The following is a 16,471-nucleotide window of genomic DNA, read 5'->3' as shown; positions in this document are numbered from 1 at the left end:
AATAGAGTAGGATGCTCAGGTGGAGCCTTCCCTCAGCAGTAGCAAGGCTCTCATTGTGCTTCCCCAAAGGGAAGGATGTGATCTTTCTAGTGGAAGGAAGTTTTTGCTTCCAGTTCTCATCCCTGTGGTGCTGAGGTGTCACTGCCTCTGGCAGGTGTTGTTTTGCTACTCCACCAGCACTATGGGCATAGTTTATTTTCAGTCTTTTCTGCCTTCCTGCCCTCTGTGCTGCCCTAAAGCCAGACTTCCTTCTCTCCTGGCCCAGTGCCCCAGCCTCCCCCAGCCTCTGCTTCTTCCTCTGTGTTGGTGTTCAACTCACTTCTTCCTCACTGATCTCGCTGCAGCAATAAAACTAAATACCTTAATAATGTGGTTATGTGTGAGCGGAGGATGCGCAAGTAAGTGATGGCCATCAGTCTGATCACCTCGTTTCTACACCTGGCTTTTATCTCCAGCCAGCTTGATGTTTCAGTCTGCACAGCATTCAGCTTCCTAGGACCTTCATGGTGGTCAGATCCCCTGGGAACAACTGCCGTTCCCCTGCAACCTGCAGTCTGTGAGAGGGAGGAGAGCTGCACAAAGGTAGCACAGAAAAACCTCGTGTGGCTCTGTGGTTTGATCTGTGGAGGAACTACTGAGGTGTAAGAGTGGAGCCTGCTGGGATGGTGTTTGTGCAAACCTAGATCCCTCCATGACTATGCAGGGGCATACTGAATTTCACTTTGGAAAAGTGACTTGCACTGTCTTTGGATATTTGCAGTGGTTTTAAATTGATGTAGATACAAGTGGATTTTTTTCCCCTGCAGTTTGGATCAAGAGACAGTGCTGTGGCAGCTGAAATATGACCAAAACACATCCAAAACACCCAGCTGGTAGATCTGCAAGGGCAGTAAAGATGTTTCATGTGCTTCTTTACTGTGCGTGAGGGCATGCTGGGGACTGTGGCCCCAGTGGTGATTTCTGCACACATGTCCCATGGCGGAGCCAAGCTCCGCTGGCATTCGCAGCAACTTGAAGCAGCCTTGAACCTTTGCAACTTGCTGTGAACAGAGCCAGGACACAGCAAAGGTGTGGCAAGAGCAAATAGCAAAAAAAGAAGTCAGAAGTAGATAAGGCTGAGTGCAGGTAGTATGTGGCTCAGTGAGGAGCTCCTTGAGAGGCTGTGGGGGGTGATTTGAGTTATGCTGTGAAAACTGCTTGGCTTCACACAACTGTGTGACACTTCAGCCCCTTTGTATTTTTGATTAAAGTGCCTGGAAGTGATTTACGCTGAGGTTGTACTGAATTTCATATGGAGTGATATGTAGTACATTTCTATAGAAACCCTCAGTTAGAATAACAAGACTGTGGTCAGCTCATAACCAGTCTGGAAAAGCCAAAGAGGTTCAGCTGTCTCCCCTGACGTGAAATTTGTGAGGAAATCCTGGCTAGAGTGGTGAATCTCAGGGCATGTCAGAGTGAGAGCTGCTCTCACGGCTCCTGAGAAAAGCTGCTGCAGGTTGGGTAGGTGGAGGTTGACCTATGAGATGCAGTCAGTCACTGGGAAACCAGGTTCTCCCTGACCATTGTTGTCACATTAAACATTTCCACTGGTGGTGGGAAAGTCTGCATGTGAAGGCTAAGAGCTGGTATGGCTATTTTTACTTCCCTCCTGTCAGCCCACACTTGGACAACCTGTACGTGGTCTGTGGGCTGTGGGAAAGTGATAGCTGGCTTCAGTGCCAGGAAGCTTGAACGTGATGATGGAGCATGGAGACTAGGTATCAGATGCACAGAAGATACCTTTGACCTTCCACTAAGCCCCAGAGACTGATGCATCTAAGCCCCTATGCTCCTACAGAATAATCTAGGACACGTTCCTTGGTAGAAGCTCCACTGAGCATTTCTCCAGCTTCCAGGTTGCCAGCTTGAGTGAGTTTTACTGCAAGTTTCACTATATTTGGCAATTTACTTACAGCCTAAGCTCCTGGAAATGGGTCATTAGTAAAAACAAGTTAAAAAAAAAAAAAAAGGGTTGCTTCACTCCCACCCCCTTTAACTTGAAATCCTAGGTTTTATCAGAGGACCTAAGAACAAGCACACTGCCTGCCTGTGTCCTCAGAAGCAAGAACCTGAAACTGCTCTTTCGAAATGCTCTGACTTGGGACACCTGGCTCACATTTAGTAGGTGATTCAGGTTAGTTATTTGAATACCTCCCAAGGAATTTTGTCTAAGTAGATAATTAAATATAGGTTTAAAAGGCAATATTGGAAAAAAACCCATTCTACTTCAGATTTCTTTGGGTGTTTTTTCTTTATTTCAGAAGACAGTTTCTTCAGTTGCCACAAAAAATACTGAATGCAGCTTGACTCCTCTGAAGGAAAGAGCCAGATTTATCGGGACTAACAAGGAAGTTGTCCAAAAGAGATTTATTAATTAGGAGGCCTAATCACAGCCAGTAAGACAAATGCCCAGGCCATCCACAGGCTGATATACATCTTTTGGCAGTCACCACTCCCCACAGGCTTGCCTGTCTGTTGCTGCCTACTGTATGGCTTCCACCACAGAAATGATGTGATAACACTAAAACCAATTTGGCACTTTCCACATGAGAGGACCAGTGTGTTCCCCACCCTGGAAATGCAGCCTCCAGCTGTCTTGCCCTATGCCAGAGGTTTCTTAATACTCTGGAATTAGCTGACTAAGAGATGAAGCAAACTAACGGAGCATTTGCTATCTGTTCAGGCCGCCTAAGCTTTCCATCAAATAATCCTTGGTCTCATTCTCAGCCCCTTGGGAATGGTTGCCCACAGCTAACATTTGCTACCCCAAATAACCCTGTGGTGACCTTTGCTGCAAAGCTGCAGCTAAGAAAAACCCTGTTTAACATAACAGTGCGCATCTTAGCACATCAACTTGAACCATCCTGACCTCTGAGCTGCCAGGGTCTGTACAAATTAATTTCAACAATAGACAGTGTTGAAAGGAAGGAATGTTTCAAAGGAATTAAAAAAATCTCCCTTATCCATCTCTTCTCATTTAAGAAATAGTCAGGAGGCCTACTTTAGAAAAATGAAAAGTGCTCCTTGTTGCAAAACAATGGGCTTTGTAAAGGGAGGGGGATCTCTTTGGTTTCTTGCATCTTAGCATGGCAAAATGAAATTTCCCACAACTGGGTGCTGCTTCTGGAAAATCAGCCTTTAATTTCCACTGGGGAATTGCCTTTATTTCCTGGGATGCCTCAAAGATACCATTGGGGTTTGCCTTTCTTTTTCATAGCTGCTGCTAATACTTCTATTAAGCAAATAAGTTAAGTCTTCCCACTTCACTGGTTTGTACCTTGCCTCATGTTTTCCAGGGCTTTTGTGTGAATGACCAGACTGGGGAAGGAAAAAAGCCATTCTCCATATGGCAGTTGGAACTTAAATCAGTTAATGATTGAAGGAGCCCATCAGAAAGGAGATATGTAGGGAAATGAGGTCTTCAGCCTCTGGGGCAGACAGGCTTATCACTTCTGCTGAAGAGGAAGCTGGCTTGGGTTAAGTCTCGGGTGTTTCCCCCAGGGGTAGACTTATTCCTCTGCTCCTCCTCTGCAGCAGCTTTGACTCCAGCAGTCTGTAAGTAGGGAGGATTGTTACAGCAGGGCGGTGAAGTTGGAGACAATGAGAAATGCTGATGATAATTTAAAAACTTGTGTAGAATTGCTTTAACAGTTTGAAAGCTGTATGTTGAGCATAGATAAAAGACATGGAAGCTTATTCCTAAAGCATCCAGTGGACTTCAATAATTACACCCATGAAGCCACCTGTTTTTGTTTATTTAGCCAGTGTAATTCTTTGCAATTGTCCTTTCTGGTTTCCTGCACAAATGCTTTTCTCTTTGCAATTGACATGTGCTGCTGAAGGCAGCACAGGGCATGAATCCAAGTGTATCCACAGATGGTACAGAGGAAGATACCCCCATGAGCAGCGGAGGGGTCTGCTGCCAGCAGGAGGGTGGTGGGGAGCATGTGAAAGGGCTGCCCTCTCCTCCCAAACATTTTCAAAGCCAGGGACTGCGAGGTGTGAGAAGCTGCAAGGGCTGAGGGGGAGAGGGCTGGATGTTTAGTGTAGAAGGAGATAAGGTAAACCGATATTTCTCTGAACTTAGTGCAGCTTTCCACACACAGCCTTTAAGATCCTGTGAGGTTGTAGAGGTCCTCTTGCAACTAATACAGTAATGACCTTGAATTTGCTTCCAGCTCAGCTGTACTGCTGGAGGACAAGGCATTTCTTGTGAGCAAAAAACATTAAAGCAGCACAGAGATTTGCCTGCATAGCTCCAGTCTTCAAGAGATTTGGGTATCCTTTTTGAGGCCCCACTTGCAACGAGGAATTGCAGATAAGCTTCTGCAGTAGTTAATGTGTAAAGTTTTTGGTTTTATTCCCACTGGTGCCTCTCCTTTTGCTTGCAGTGTTGACAAGTATACCATCAGATGCCTTTTTTTTGGGTATTTTTTGGGTATTTTTTTGCTGCACAAAGAAGGTAATCATATGCATGCTTATACGTGCATGCTGAGCAAGATGAGTGTGCTTTCATAACATGACTGCTTCGGGGGGCAGATATTAGTTTGCTTTAATTTGAAAATAATTAATAATGTGTCTCAGTCCTTTTTCAGATTGTAACCTGAATACTGAGTCTTGACTAATTTTTTACTCTGAGGCAGTCTGCTGTACCAAACACGTATGATCACAGACAATTAGAAATTTTTGTAGTCTCACGTGTGAATTAAGGCTAATCTTTTCTATTTCTTATCAACTTGTGGTTATAAAATAACAAAAGGGGGGGGAAATGAGCAAATCGTAAGATTTTGTTACAGATTATCTTTAAATTGTGTCTGCACTTGCTACGTGACTCAGTGGAAAATATTAGTAACCTCTTCCTTTATAACTTTGACTTCCTGCAAGCTTATCTGTTAAAAAGATCATGCGAGATGCTTCCATTGCAGATCCTGTAAGAAATGTATATTCAGCAGGAGAAACATCTGACTGAGCAAAGACTAACTTACACAGTGGTTTGGAGGCCATGTGTTGAAAAGTGCTGGGGAAACACATCAGGGAAAATGATAAAAAGAGATGAAAGCAGATCAGATGGGTGAAGAATGCTGATTTAAAAATGTGAACCATCTGAACACTGATGAGTGGGCAGGTTGCAGTAACTTCAGGGCAGACCTAACTTGCACAACAGCCGTATACTGTAAGGCAACTCCCACAGGACATCACCTGCAGTGATTTAAAATTGGAAGGTGTGGGAGTGTCGAGGTACTGCAGAGAGCAATCTTGCAGCAGCAGAGTGCAAGGAGGAAATGGGTCAGTTGGAGTAATAGGTTTCTTCCACGTGGTTTGTGTGAGCCAAGCCAAATGAATGTGGAGCACTGGGTTATCACAGCCATGATTTTTTTTTTTTCAGTGTATTAGAAATTGCAATGAAATTTGGTCATTCAAGCGTAACTTTATGAATCCTCTCTCTGTTTGGACACTGCACTGAGCCCCAAAGTCAACTGTCTTTGTCTAATGTTCTAGGCTTTGTCTGGATCATTAAAATAGACTGTGTTTGGAAACGTAATAGTGTGGTCTCACATTCTCAGGAGGTCAGCAGAAACACAGCCTGAAGTCTCTCTGCTAATACCACCTGCGGTTTGTTCTCGCCTCTGCATTGTGGTAGGCGATTTCCCCATTTGTGCTGAAACAACTGGATGTGTGACCACACTGAAGTGGATAAAGGGGCTGAGCCAGTTAGAAAAAAACCCCAACAAAACTAAAACAAAAGTAACCCCTAACATGTAATTCCCCTGCTGTATCTGTTCCATACACGGGGGTGTTGGCAGCAGCAGAGGCACAGTGCAGGAACAAGGGACAGAGAAGGGAACATCTTATACTGGTGTTACTGCTGGCTTCTTTTTCATGTGAAAACACAGTCTTAGTTACAGCTTCAGTTTAAGGTTTGCACTCAGCTTTGATGTACTTTAACAGCTTGCAGAAAGGTGATAGCGTGTGGTAGCTGTGGTTTTGGTCCTTCCTGATGGCCAGTGTGAGCAGGCAGTGTGTTATCAGAGGCGTGTAAGCTGTGTGTGCTGTTTGGATGTGATGAAGTGGTGGCTCCTGAGGTGCAGGCTGGTAATGAAATCCAAGCTTGCTCCTGCTCCCATTCCCCTTTGCTGATCACAGCTGGCTGGTACAAGTGGCTCTTAAGTCCTGCCATTAAGTGTCCATTACAACAAATGGATTAGAAAGAAAACTCCAGAAAAAGGGGCTTGGCTTGTTTTTAATTCAGATCAGGTAAGTGATCTGACACTAATCAGTACACTGAGTTACACTGCAGTGTAGCAAGTGAGGCTGACAATGACTGGTGCAAGGGAGGTGGATGGGAAGGCTTATGGTGGGGAGGGCTGGATTTGCTTCAGTCAGGCTTGTAACTGATAGTCACACCACTTGATTAAACAAGTGAGTTCGTGTAAGGGCATAGTGTGCTCGATGGTCTAGCAATGTGTTATGTATTTTCCTTGGAACACGGCCCCCTCAGTCAGACTTTGTTTCATTTGGACCATGCATCCCTCCACTAATGCACAAGCAGTCCAAAACCCCCAGGTATTAGTAGGGCACATACTTTCAGGTCTAGGTCTGACATTCTCTACCCACTCCCTTTATGTAAATCTCTATCTTATCATAAAGGAATGTATTTAGATAGTTGTGCCACACATCCTCCTTTTTGGAAAATACAAAACCCTTGGCACAACTGTGAAGTGCACAACTCCTTCATGCCACTTCAGTGTGCATGCAGCATCTGTAGCAGAGGTACAGGAGTCATTCTCACTTGGGTCTGGTACTAGGCAACAAATGATGTAGCCACTGCTACGGTGCCAGTTCTTACCAACTGGGGAAGAAGTTCCCTTCTCACCCACTTGTGTGATGCTCTCCCCTTCACCCCTCATGATATGCACGGAGCACCATCCTTTCCAGGCTGTGGGCAGAGGAGAGCTGCAGCTTAGAGCCGATGCTGCCTGCCTGGTCCCTTTGGAGACAGGCTTGCTCACAGTTCCGCTGCGTAAGGACTTTCAGTGGTAAAGAGAAGACAGCTTATATTGTACCACTGTGCATGCAGCCAGACATGGGTTTTGCTTTTGCTCTCTTAATGCTACACTCGGTATAGCAGAAGCAGGCAGGCGCATAATCTCCCTGAAGGCAGGATCCAGTGTTACTGTAGAAACTGGCCACCAGCTTCTTTTGTAGCTAGCAGCTGTCACGGTGTGGTTACAGCCAAAGCGTGTCACTCCTACAGTGTCTGCAGGCTCTGGAGTTCTGTTTCTGCTACTGAATCCTTTGTGCTACTGCTTGGAGATTAATTCTGCACCATCTATCAATATGTGTTAATATATTTCTGAATTGTATTTATTTTTAGAAAAAATTTTAATAGTGTTTGTTCTTTACAGGTTTCATTTTCCTTCACCAATACTTCAAGGCACAGAGGAGGTGGTAAAGGCATTGCCATGAAACCTAACTTGAAGCAATGGAAACAACTCATGCTCTTTGGTATCTTTGCATGGGGTCTGCTTTTCCTGGTGATATTCATCTATTTTACAGATAGCAACACTGCTGATCCAGTTCCAAGTTCCTTTTCTTACATTGAAACTAAGAGACTTTTGCCCCTTCAGGGCAAGCAGAGAGTCATCATGGGAGCCATTCATGACCCATCATTCTCTGAAACCATTGATGGGAATGAGGTACTTCTTAATGAGGATCTCCTAGGTACTTTTAAATCAGGGACTGGAAATTCTAAGAAATGGACTGTATTGGAAGAGGCCTTTAGAAATGAAGATGAGTTTTTTCCATCCCAGTTAGGAAGAAAATCAAAAAGGGCTTTTTACCAAGCGAATGAAGATTATTTATTTGCTGCTGGTCAGCCTCATTCACACAACCACCTTCAAGAGATAGAAAAATTCATTTCGGCTGACATGAATAATCCAAAAGGAAGTATTTTACAGAACAACTGGAGCCATCAGAGAAGAATGAGGAGAAGGAGCACAAAGCATAGGAGAGGCCAGATGCTTGATGAATCTGATGACTGGGATGGGCTGTATTCCACAATGTCGAAATCCTTTCTTTACAAGCTTTGGAAAGGGGATGTCTCTTCCAAGATGCTAAACCCTCGACTGCAGAAGGCGATGAGAGATTATTTGAGTACCAATAAGCATGGGGTGCGGTTCAAGGGGAAACGAAACTCCAAGTTGACAGGAGACCAGCTATTTTGTGAGCTAAAAGAAAGAGTGAATGTGAAAACAATAGATGGCAAGGAGGCTCCCTTCTCCTCTCTTGGATGGGAAAAGCACGTTCCCCAAATTCCACTGGCCAAATTATATACACATGGCTTTGGGAGCTGTGCAGTAGTTATGTCTGCTGGTGCAATACTGAACTCCTCTCTAGGGGACGAAATAGGTGGGTGACATGCATCTCTTCCTGTGTGTATGTGTATGTATATGTGTGTGTTCAGGTTTATCTTTCAAAAGGTTCATGCTTCTCCAGCACAGATCTGTAAAGTCTGGTTGTTGTCTCTCACCATAGTTGCATGAATGTAAACTAATGAACTTCAGTGAAGCTGTTCCCTTTCAGAACAATATAACTGAAAGGAAAATCAGGCCTGAAGTCATAATCTAATTTAAAGAAAACAATGATGCCTTCTTATCATATTACAGCTTGTATTATGAAGGAGGCACTGGTTTCATCAGATCTGCCATATTCAACAGTTGTCTGCAGCACGCATCTATTTCTTCAGCAGATTAGAGCCATGTTCAGGTTTTATTCTGCAAAGCTGTGTTGTACTGGTCTTTATTTTGCAATGGCTCATGAGAAACTGCTGTTGTATGGCTGTCCCAGACATTTTTCTCCATGTTAAGAAGCAGTAGTGTCCTCTTCACCTCTTGCATGTTTAGAGTTCACAGACATATAGAATTCAGACCCTTGAGTAGCTTCATGCACTGAGATCAAGTCCCCTGGCCTCTTTTCTGAGACTGAATCTAAATGAGTTCAAGTATCTTCACCCACTGTTTTCCCATCGCTGCACTGAGTCAGCGAGGTCACAGGTGTGTTGAGATGTCAGTGTCACTCAGAATTCCCCACCTCAAGGTGAGAGCTTTGTGGTAGCTATTCAGAAAAGGATGGTGGGGCCATAAAACTAATCCAGGTCAGTTTTATTTTTCTTTTCAAAAATGAATGCTACTACTTGTGTTAACATCTCAGTATTTCTTCATTTTAGTAGTACATGTGCAGTATGCTAAGAGTGTTTGAAGAAGGATGAAATGTATGTCTCAAACTTGTTTCTGGGACAAGAAGAGTTATCTCCTTCAGCTCTCTATAAAAACCTTTTGAGGTTCACTCATTAATCCTCCCCATCTTCCAGGACTTCACATCCCAATACTTGCCTCACCACACTGTATCATCTCTTTGACACAGATAGGTTTCCTTTAAATCTCTGGGATATGTTGGAGCTGCTAGGGTTATCAAACTACTATAATAGGCTTCCAGCACAGCAGAGGTGCCCAGCTGGCCTGCAGCCAGAGTAACCTCCAACTTCACAGGAAGACTCACTGATTTAGAAATCTTCGGGGTGAAAGGGCTTAGCAATTCCTACCTTCTCCAACATATTATCTTTGACTGAAACAATCTTCTGTCCGTGTTCCCCAGTACACCCGGTTTACACCAGTATGGATTAGTGCTGTACTGTAGAATCCATAGCACACTGTGACATATTTACATAATTACATATTACAGCATGCTTCAAGTCATATTTGCACACTCAAGTGCAGCCCAGGTACGGACTTGGGTGCTTGACATGGTACCTGGGGCCTGCTTGCTCCTGTGTGTACCTATTTTCTTAGGAAGCTTCTGGGCACAGAAGTTTATGCTATTTTCTATGGAAGAACTTTGGATTTAAATGGGAAATTGTCTTCTGATGCTGCCTAAAGGGAGGAAGATGGGATTGGAAAAAGCCTACATAGAATTTTCAGATCTCATACATGTTGTGCAAGGAAGTATTGGGCCACCAGGAATCACAGAATGTTGTTTCTGTGTCTCTCAGGCTGTGGGCAGATACCTGTGACTGAGGAGAGGATTTCGCCCAGACTGTAGGGGACCAAGTGACTGCTTACAGCAGTGGTAGACAAGGGGGAGCAATTTTAAGCTAAAAGAGAGGAGATTTAGATTAGATATTAGGAAGAAATTCTTTACTGTGAGGGTGGTGGGGCACTGGAACAGATTGTCCAGAGAAATTGTGAATGCCCCATCTCTGGAAGTGTTCAAGGCCAGGTTGGATGGAGTTCCGAGCAACCTGGTCTAGTGGAAGGTGTCCCTGCCCATGGCAGCGTGGTTGGAACTAGATGGTCTTTATGGTCCCTCCCCACCTAAACCATTCTGTGATTCTCTGGTTTATTCTCCCAAGAGAAAAAAAAACCGCCTGTAAAAGAAGCAGCAAAGGACATTTCCCTTCATAGGCCTTTAGCTCCCTCTTCTGTGTTCCTATTAGAAACACAAGCAAAAATGTTAATTTGTGTTCTGCCTTTTGCCCTCCTCTCCCCCACTCTTCAGACTGTTTTCAAATGAAAGTAGGCATGGAAATATGTGCAAGTATAGCAAACACTTCCATCATGATCACGCTATTAATTGAGAGAACAAATTATTTTGGCATCACAGGAAGTAACAGGGAACTGTGATCAAACCCCAAACTTTATCTTTAAAATGCTTATCTACAAATATGTACTAAGATTAGAAACAGTTTACTTAAAACCAGCTATAATCAGTGTTAAGCTGTGTCCTGGTCGTACATTTTTGGTGAAGGAGAAGTTTTTCATCTGTATGCAAAGAACCAGCATGACTGATGTTGGAAATGCATCACACTGTCTCTCAATTAAACTGCAAACCATACAATTCTCATTTCATAATCCAGTTCCCAGTTCTCAGTCAACAGATTGTCTAAAAGCCATCAATCACAGGTCCAAATTTACTCATTTAAATAAATGAATTCATTTAAATTCATGACAACAAACTTTTGTTTTTCTTTTCTTTTTCCAAATACGTGGAGCATGTGCAGCTTCTGTTGATTTCCTCTAGCTCCTACACAATCAAGATGCTTGGCATATGAAGTCTAGGTGTTGAGGCTAGGGCTGTCCCTGCCTGGGAAACAGAAAAAACTTCTACTCCTTAGGTTCTGAGGAGTTGGGCTTGGTGAGCATCTCGCAAAATCCCTCTTTTCAGACATGAGATGTTAATGCAAACATGAATGTCTGAAATCAGGATGCTGGCTGCATGCCACAGTGTTTCCCTGTATGGAGTACAAGAAGCGCAGAGTAAAGGGGGGAAAATATGAAAGATCCCAGTTTTATAGGATTAGGCCAAGACTCCATTGAGGCATGTTGGTTATCTTTGTAACTTTTGCCTCCTCCAGTTTTTGAGCTACAGACAACACATTTTAAGTGACTAGAGATGAATAGCTGTACGAACTACTGTGGGTTAAGGCATTTCACGCCTGTTTTGCCCTGAATCATATTCTCAGCTTCCATCGATGGAAGGGATAAAAACAGACCAAATAGAAGGCTATCAACAGGGGCTGTGTGTTTCTGGACAGTGGATAAAATGTCTTGCTCTCCTTCACACGTTTTGGGCTTTGAGATCTCCTTAAAGAAGCACTGGGAGGGTGATTATCTCTTATCCAATGGAGGCTTGTGTGTGGTGTCTACCCTTGACCCATACTTGACCTAGAGCTGCTTTCTGTTCTCCATGACTCCAAGGTCAACAGCTTGTGGAGAAACTTTGACAGTTCAACTCTGTAAGATCTTTGCTACCAAGGATCCTCAGGTTTCTTTGTGTGAACAGATGTGTGGGCTGGCTTCCATACAGAGGCTCTTTTAGATTTCTACTAAGCTTGATAATAACACAGTATGATTAATAGATTTGGGGTAGTCTGAGATTTTCGGGTATTGTAAAATACTGTGAAACACAAGCTTATAGTTAAGCATTGTTATTCATTCAAATGTGCAATTAGATATCCCTGCAGTTTACATGCTTTTGCATGGAGTAATTCTCTGTAAATTTTGTGATAGAAGTAGTGAGCAATTGTGTGTACTGAGTGTACTAATAATCTTCCCACACTAGGTCTATCCAATTAAGAGAAGTGTTTAAGCATTGCATGCTAAATTAATAGATGATTCTGAACTTTTTTCCCAGTCGGCTTTTATATTAATAGCATATGGCAGATGCAAGAGGATTTTTGTTTGTGCATAGTAGAATTTTCTTCATCCTTAGAATATCCAGATTAGGACAAATGTGTATAAGTTTTGTATTAGTTTAGATAACTGGTTTTATTTTACTGTTCTGTATGCTAAGAAAAAAGAGTTACCCCTCATTTGTGCTCCTAGATTCTCATGATGCCGTTTTGAGATTTAATTCTGCTCCTACACAAGGCTATGAAAAGGATGTTGGAAATAAAACAACTATGCGGATCATTAATTCTCAGGTAAGATCTTCCTTTTCTGAGTTCACGTCAATGTCTCTTCTGTGCAATATGGCAGTAAGTTAGTAACCTCTGCAAAACTGTTGGGTAATAAGGGGAGCAGGTAGTGATTCAACAGTCATGATGCAGAGAAGGTGAAAGTTTTCCCTTACGGGGGTGTTTGCACTGCTGTCAGCATAGGGTGGTTGCCATAGATACTCAATAGCCTCGTCTCAGAGAACTGGTTTGTGAAGTTTCTCATGTGAACTGATCTGTAAAGACTCTGCAGGACGCCAGAGCTGTCAGTACAGAAGACCTTGACTGCACTGCCTCCAGGATCTTCACAAAGTTCAGGCTGTGGCAATCTCAAAGCTGTTTTCTCATATTTTCCAGTTCCCCAATTATTTCCTTGCTGGAAGGCAAAAGAAATGGGAACTGAGTTGTGTAACTTTAGGCAAGTCATCATTGCTTAAAGATTTGGAAAGAACTAGTAAAAAACTTTAACACTGGGTGTTACACATCAGGTGAGTTTGTTCATCTGAATGGAAACAAGAGAAAATGGGATTTTCCATGTATGGGTGTAAATAAATAATTGTGGCTTGAGCTACAGTGACACCTTATGGTTGAGATTAGTTTTTCAATTTCAAAAATGCTATTGCCTGAATTCTAGTCTTGGGCAAACCAAACCTCTTTCCTCTTTATGAAATACAGACAAAAAGTCAGCAGTAGAATTTCTGTGAAATTTTATGACATACCGAAATGGTGAGTTTACTTAGTCAGCACCAGGAGCATGGTTTGCCATGTAGCATGCTCTACACATAGGAATTCTTGTTGAAGGAGTGCAAAATTTTCAGTTACTGTAATTCTTATGAGTTCATTTTTCCTTCTATTTTGAGTGACTGCCCATGCAAAGTCTGTTCTTGGTGGGTGTGTTTTTTATGTGTATAAGCTCATGTTCTTTGCCATCAAATAGAGGTCTGTTCACTGTCATTCCCTTCACACTCATTTTGTAGGTCTTTGTGAGGCTGCAGAACAGACTAGATCTTTGAAGTGAGATGGGTTAAATATACCTCCTTTCCTTTGTTTGCAAGAAGAAAGCAGAAATATCTTATTCTGCCTTTAGTGCTGAAATCAGTGTATCAGGGAACATGGATTTTCATGTATTTTATTTTACTTTCTTTTGTTTTGTTGGGGTTTTTTCCTTTTCTTTGATGGTTCTTCATTTTACTGTTAGCCAAAATGTCCTGACATTGACCATGCCTGAACTCCTGAGCTGGGCCGGGAGAAAGATTTAGAAACTCTTCATAGTTTACTAGACTCAGTAGGCTCTCTGTAGAAGAGAGAAATATTCTCAGGGAATGATCTGAGCCTTTTTAGCTCCCCAGAAAATTCAGAGAGATTAAATGGCTAAATTAGTTGCTCTCCATGCAGGGCAGACAGGGGTCCTCTGGCTCCAAGAGCTGCTGGAGTAAGTTCCCACTGGGCTGGTAATGGAGGGTCTCATGGTCTCCTCTTCTGCGCTGTGTAAGGCTTGCTCCCCATAAGACCTCTCAAGAAAACAGAGGGCATGGCTGAAGTTCTGGCCAGGTCAGCTCACATGGTTTCCTCACAAGTCTTTCTGTTCCCACCACCTTTGTGCTCCTTCAAAGAGGTCAGAAGCCATCCATGATAATCTGACCACCTGCTGAAAAATCAGCCTTGCCTCTCTGAGAGTGAAATCTGCACAGGCCTCTTGGTGGAAGTTGCTTTCCCCACCAGTACTGTAGCTGGGTTACCTATACAGGTTTACTGACCCTCCTCCCCTCCTCACTGTTGGGAACTCCTGCATGCACTTCATTAAAAGGCTGCTGTGGCCCCTTCTTCCTTCTTATTCTCTTCTGTGAAAGCCCAAAGGACATGAAGGAAGCCTGTACAGTGGCAAAAGATATTGTTATTACAGAAAAAACTCATACATATGAATGCAGGCTCACTGAGAGCAAAATTTGTGTGGACAACACCTCCAGAGGACTCTTGCTTACTGAAAGGCAAGTAAGAGCTCCTTTGTGTGGTAACTGTGGAACCAAGCTTTTAAAATCGTGACCTTTTGGTCAATTCACTGTGTATACTCAAAAAAGGAGTTTACATTCTGAGGTGAAAATTGCTCTGAGAAATGAAGTTGGGGATGCTGATAGCAGTATGACTAATTTTGTTCTTACTGTAGAAGGCTGATGGAAGTCATTAAACTCAATGTTTATGGTAGGAAGAATATTGCTATGGCAACAATATTATTTTTCTGAAGAAAAATATGCATAATCAAATATGGCTCATTGGATCCTAAAGGGAAATGAAAATTGCTATGAATTTATTTGTCTGGAATGTTGATTATTTTAACAGCTGGAACAAAACTCATGCTGTTTTGACCTATGCTGAACCTGCCTGACATTGGATGCACCAGGAATCAAAGAGATCTAGTTAGACATGGAGGGTCCCAGTGTGGTGGGAGGATCAGGAAAATTACTGGGAGATGCAGGAAGGAGTCATATGAGAGCAATAGATTAGAGCAAAATGACAGCTAATTCAAAAATAGCCCTGTTACTTGCCTGTTGTTGGAATTGTTTTTCTAGGTATACCAATTTGTACAGTCATGGTCTAATTTGCATTTTTGGATTGAAATGAGACTGACTTGTTGTTGAAATGAGAAAGCCACGAAAAAAGTGTTTGGGGATGGGTGGCAGGGAAAGACATTACCCTTGGGGGCTCTAGCCCTTCAAAGAAAGCTGCTCTGTGTCCAAGAGGATCCCACAGGCAATCTGAAATACTGTAGCTTTCGTTTTCAAGTTCCGGAATACACGGTAATGTTGATACACAATTACGCAGCATCTCAAGTGGTCCCATCGCATCCCTCACAGATGGAGAATAATTCAGCATACTGCTACTTCAAACTGTCATGAGTGCTGTTTATGGCTAAGCTTTTTTTGTATATTTTTTTAACAAAACAAGATGCTTAAAATCAACCAGAACTAAAGCATAACAAACAGCAGTGTGGGTAGGACTGTTCACTTGAGAGAAGGATTTTGTCATTTTTCTGGATCACACTTGCTTTTAATGCTGTGCAATTCTTTGCATCTGTGTTTGCAGATTCTCACCAATCCAAACCATCACTTTGTCGACAGCTCCTTGTATAAAGATGTTATCTTAGTAGCCTGGGATCCTGCTCCTTACTCTGCAAATCTGAATGTGGTAAGATATCCACTTAGACCTTTCTTCCCAATTAGTTGAAAGTACTGGAGAAAATTAATTAACTACTTTAATCTTCTGGTTCTCCCTTTTCACAATGAACCCCAGGTTCATTCAGTGGAGAATGCTATGTCTATAGTAATTGGTCTAAATTTGTTTATTGGTCAAAAACTTTTTAGTAGCCAGCATTTATACTGGAATGGACTGAGATGCTAGGATAGATGAATGATGGTGTTTGTTTTATAAAACACTGCTATTTTCACATAACAATGAGTTTTCTCTGTGCTTGCCAAGGAGGGAACATTGTTATATTTCAGAAGGAGGTTTTATCAGGAAAGGTGAAAAATTGCATCAATTTTTCCCCATCTTCCCCTCTGCCTTCCCAAACAAAACACAACATCCTAGTGAAAATCTCTCTGGGTGCCTTCCCCATTTCCCTTTATGTCCACTGCTCCACAGCCATCTGTGCCCCACCATCCACCCCCTCACTGAGAGCAGCAGATGTCCATCTGGTTGTCACTGGGGGAGTCTGTACTTCGGCTGTTGCTGCAGCTCCAGTAGACAAGTCGCTCTGATGGCTTTTGGCACAGGGAGCTTGGAGCTGAGCAAGCTGCAAAGTAGAAAGTAAGCCTTCATCTGCTGAACTCCCTTAGCAACAGATGCCAGAGGCTGCCTGCTTCCTACGCAGGCTGCCATCAGCCTGCGTCATGTGCTGCTGCTGCCTCCGTCAGGGACAGGGATGCTTTCAGAGGAAGACTC

At 43.0% G+C, this 16,471-nt stretch overlaps 1 protein-coding gene across 3 annotated transcripts in view; it reads left to right on the top strand.

The window, feature by feature from the left end:
- Nucleotides 1-16,471, top strand: part of ST6GAL2 (ST6 beta-galactoside alpha-2,6-sialyltransferase 2) — a 174,008-nt gene that overhangs the window by 145,192 nt on the left and 12,345 nt on the right. For all 3 annotated transcript variants that reach the window (XM_032100433.1, XM_032100434.1, XM_032100432.1), the window contains 3 exons: nucleotides 7,449-8,451; nucleotides 12,423-12,520; nucleotides 15,614-15,715. In XM_032100433.1, the coding sequence (XP_031956324.1) occupies nucleotides 7,506-8,451; nucleotides 12,423-12,520; nucleotides 15,614-15,715 (1,146 nt within the window). In that variant the 5' untranslated portion in view covers nucleotides 7,449-7,505. The remainder of the gene's footprint in view (nucleotides 1-7,448; nucleotides 8,452-12,422; nucleotides 12,521-15,613; nucleotides 15,716-16,471) is intronic.

The sequence above is a fragment of the Corvus moneduloides genome, chromosome 2 (genome assembly GCF_009650955.1).
Source record: "Corvus moneduloides isolate bCorMon1 chromosome 2, bCorMon1.pri, whole genome shotgun sequence".
In the NCBI taxonomy this organism is placed as follows: domain Eukaryota; kingdom Metazoa; phylum Chordata; class Aves; order Passeriformes; family Corvidae; genus Corvus; species Corvus moneduloides.
This window is presented reverse-complemented; position numbering and strand designations above follow the sequence as displayed.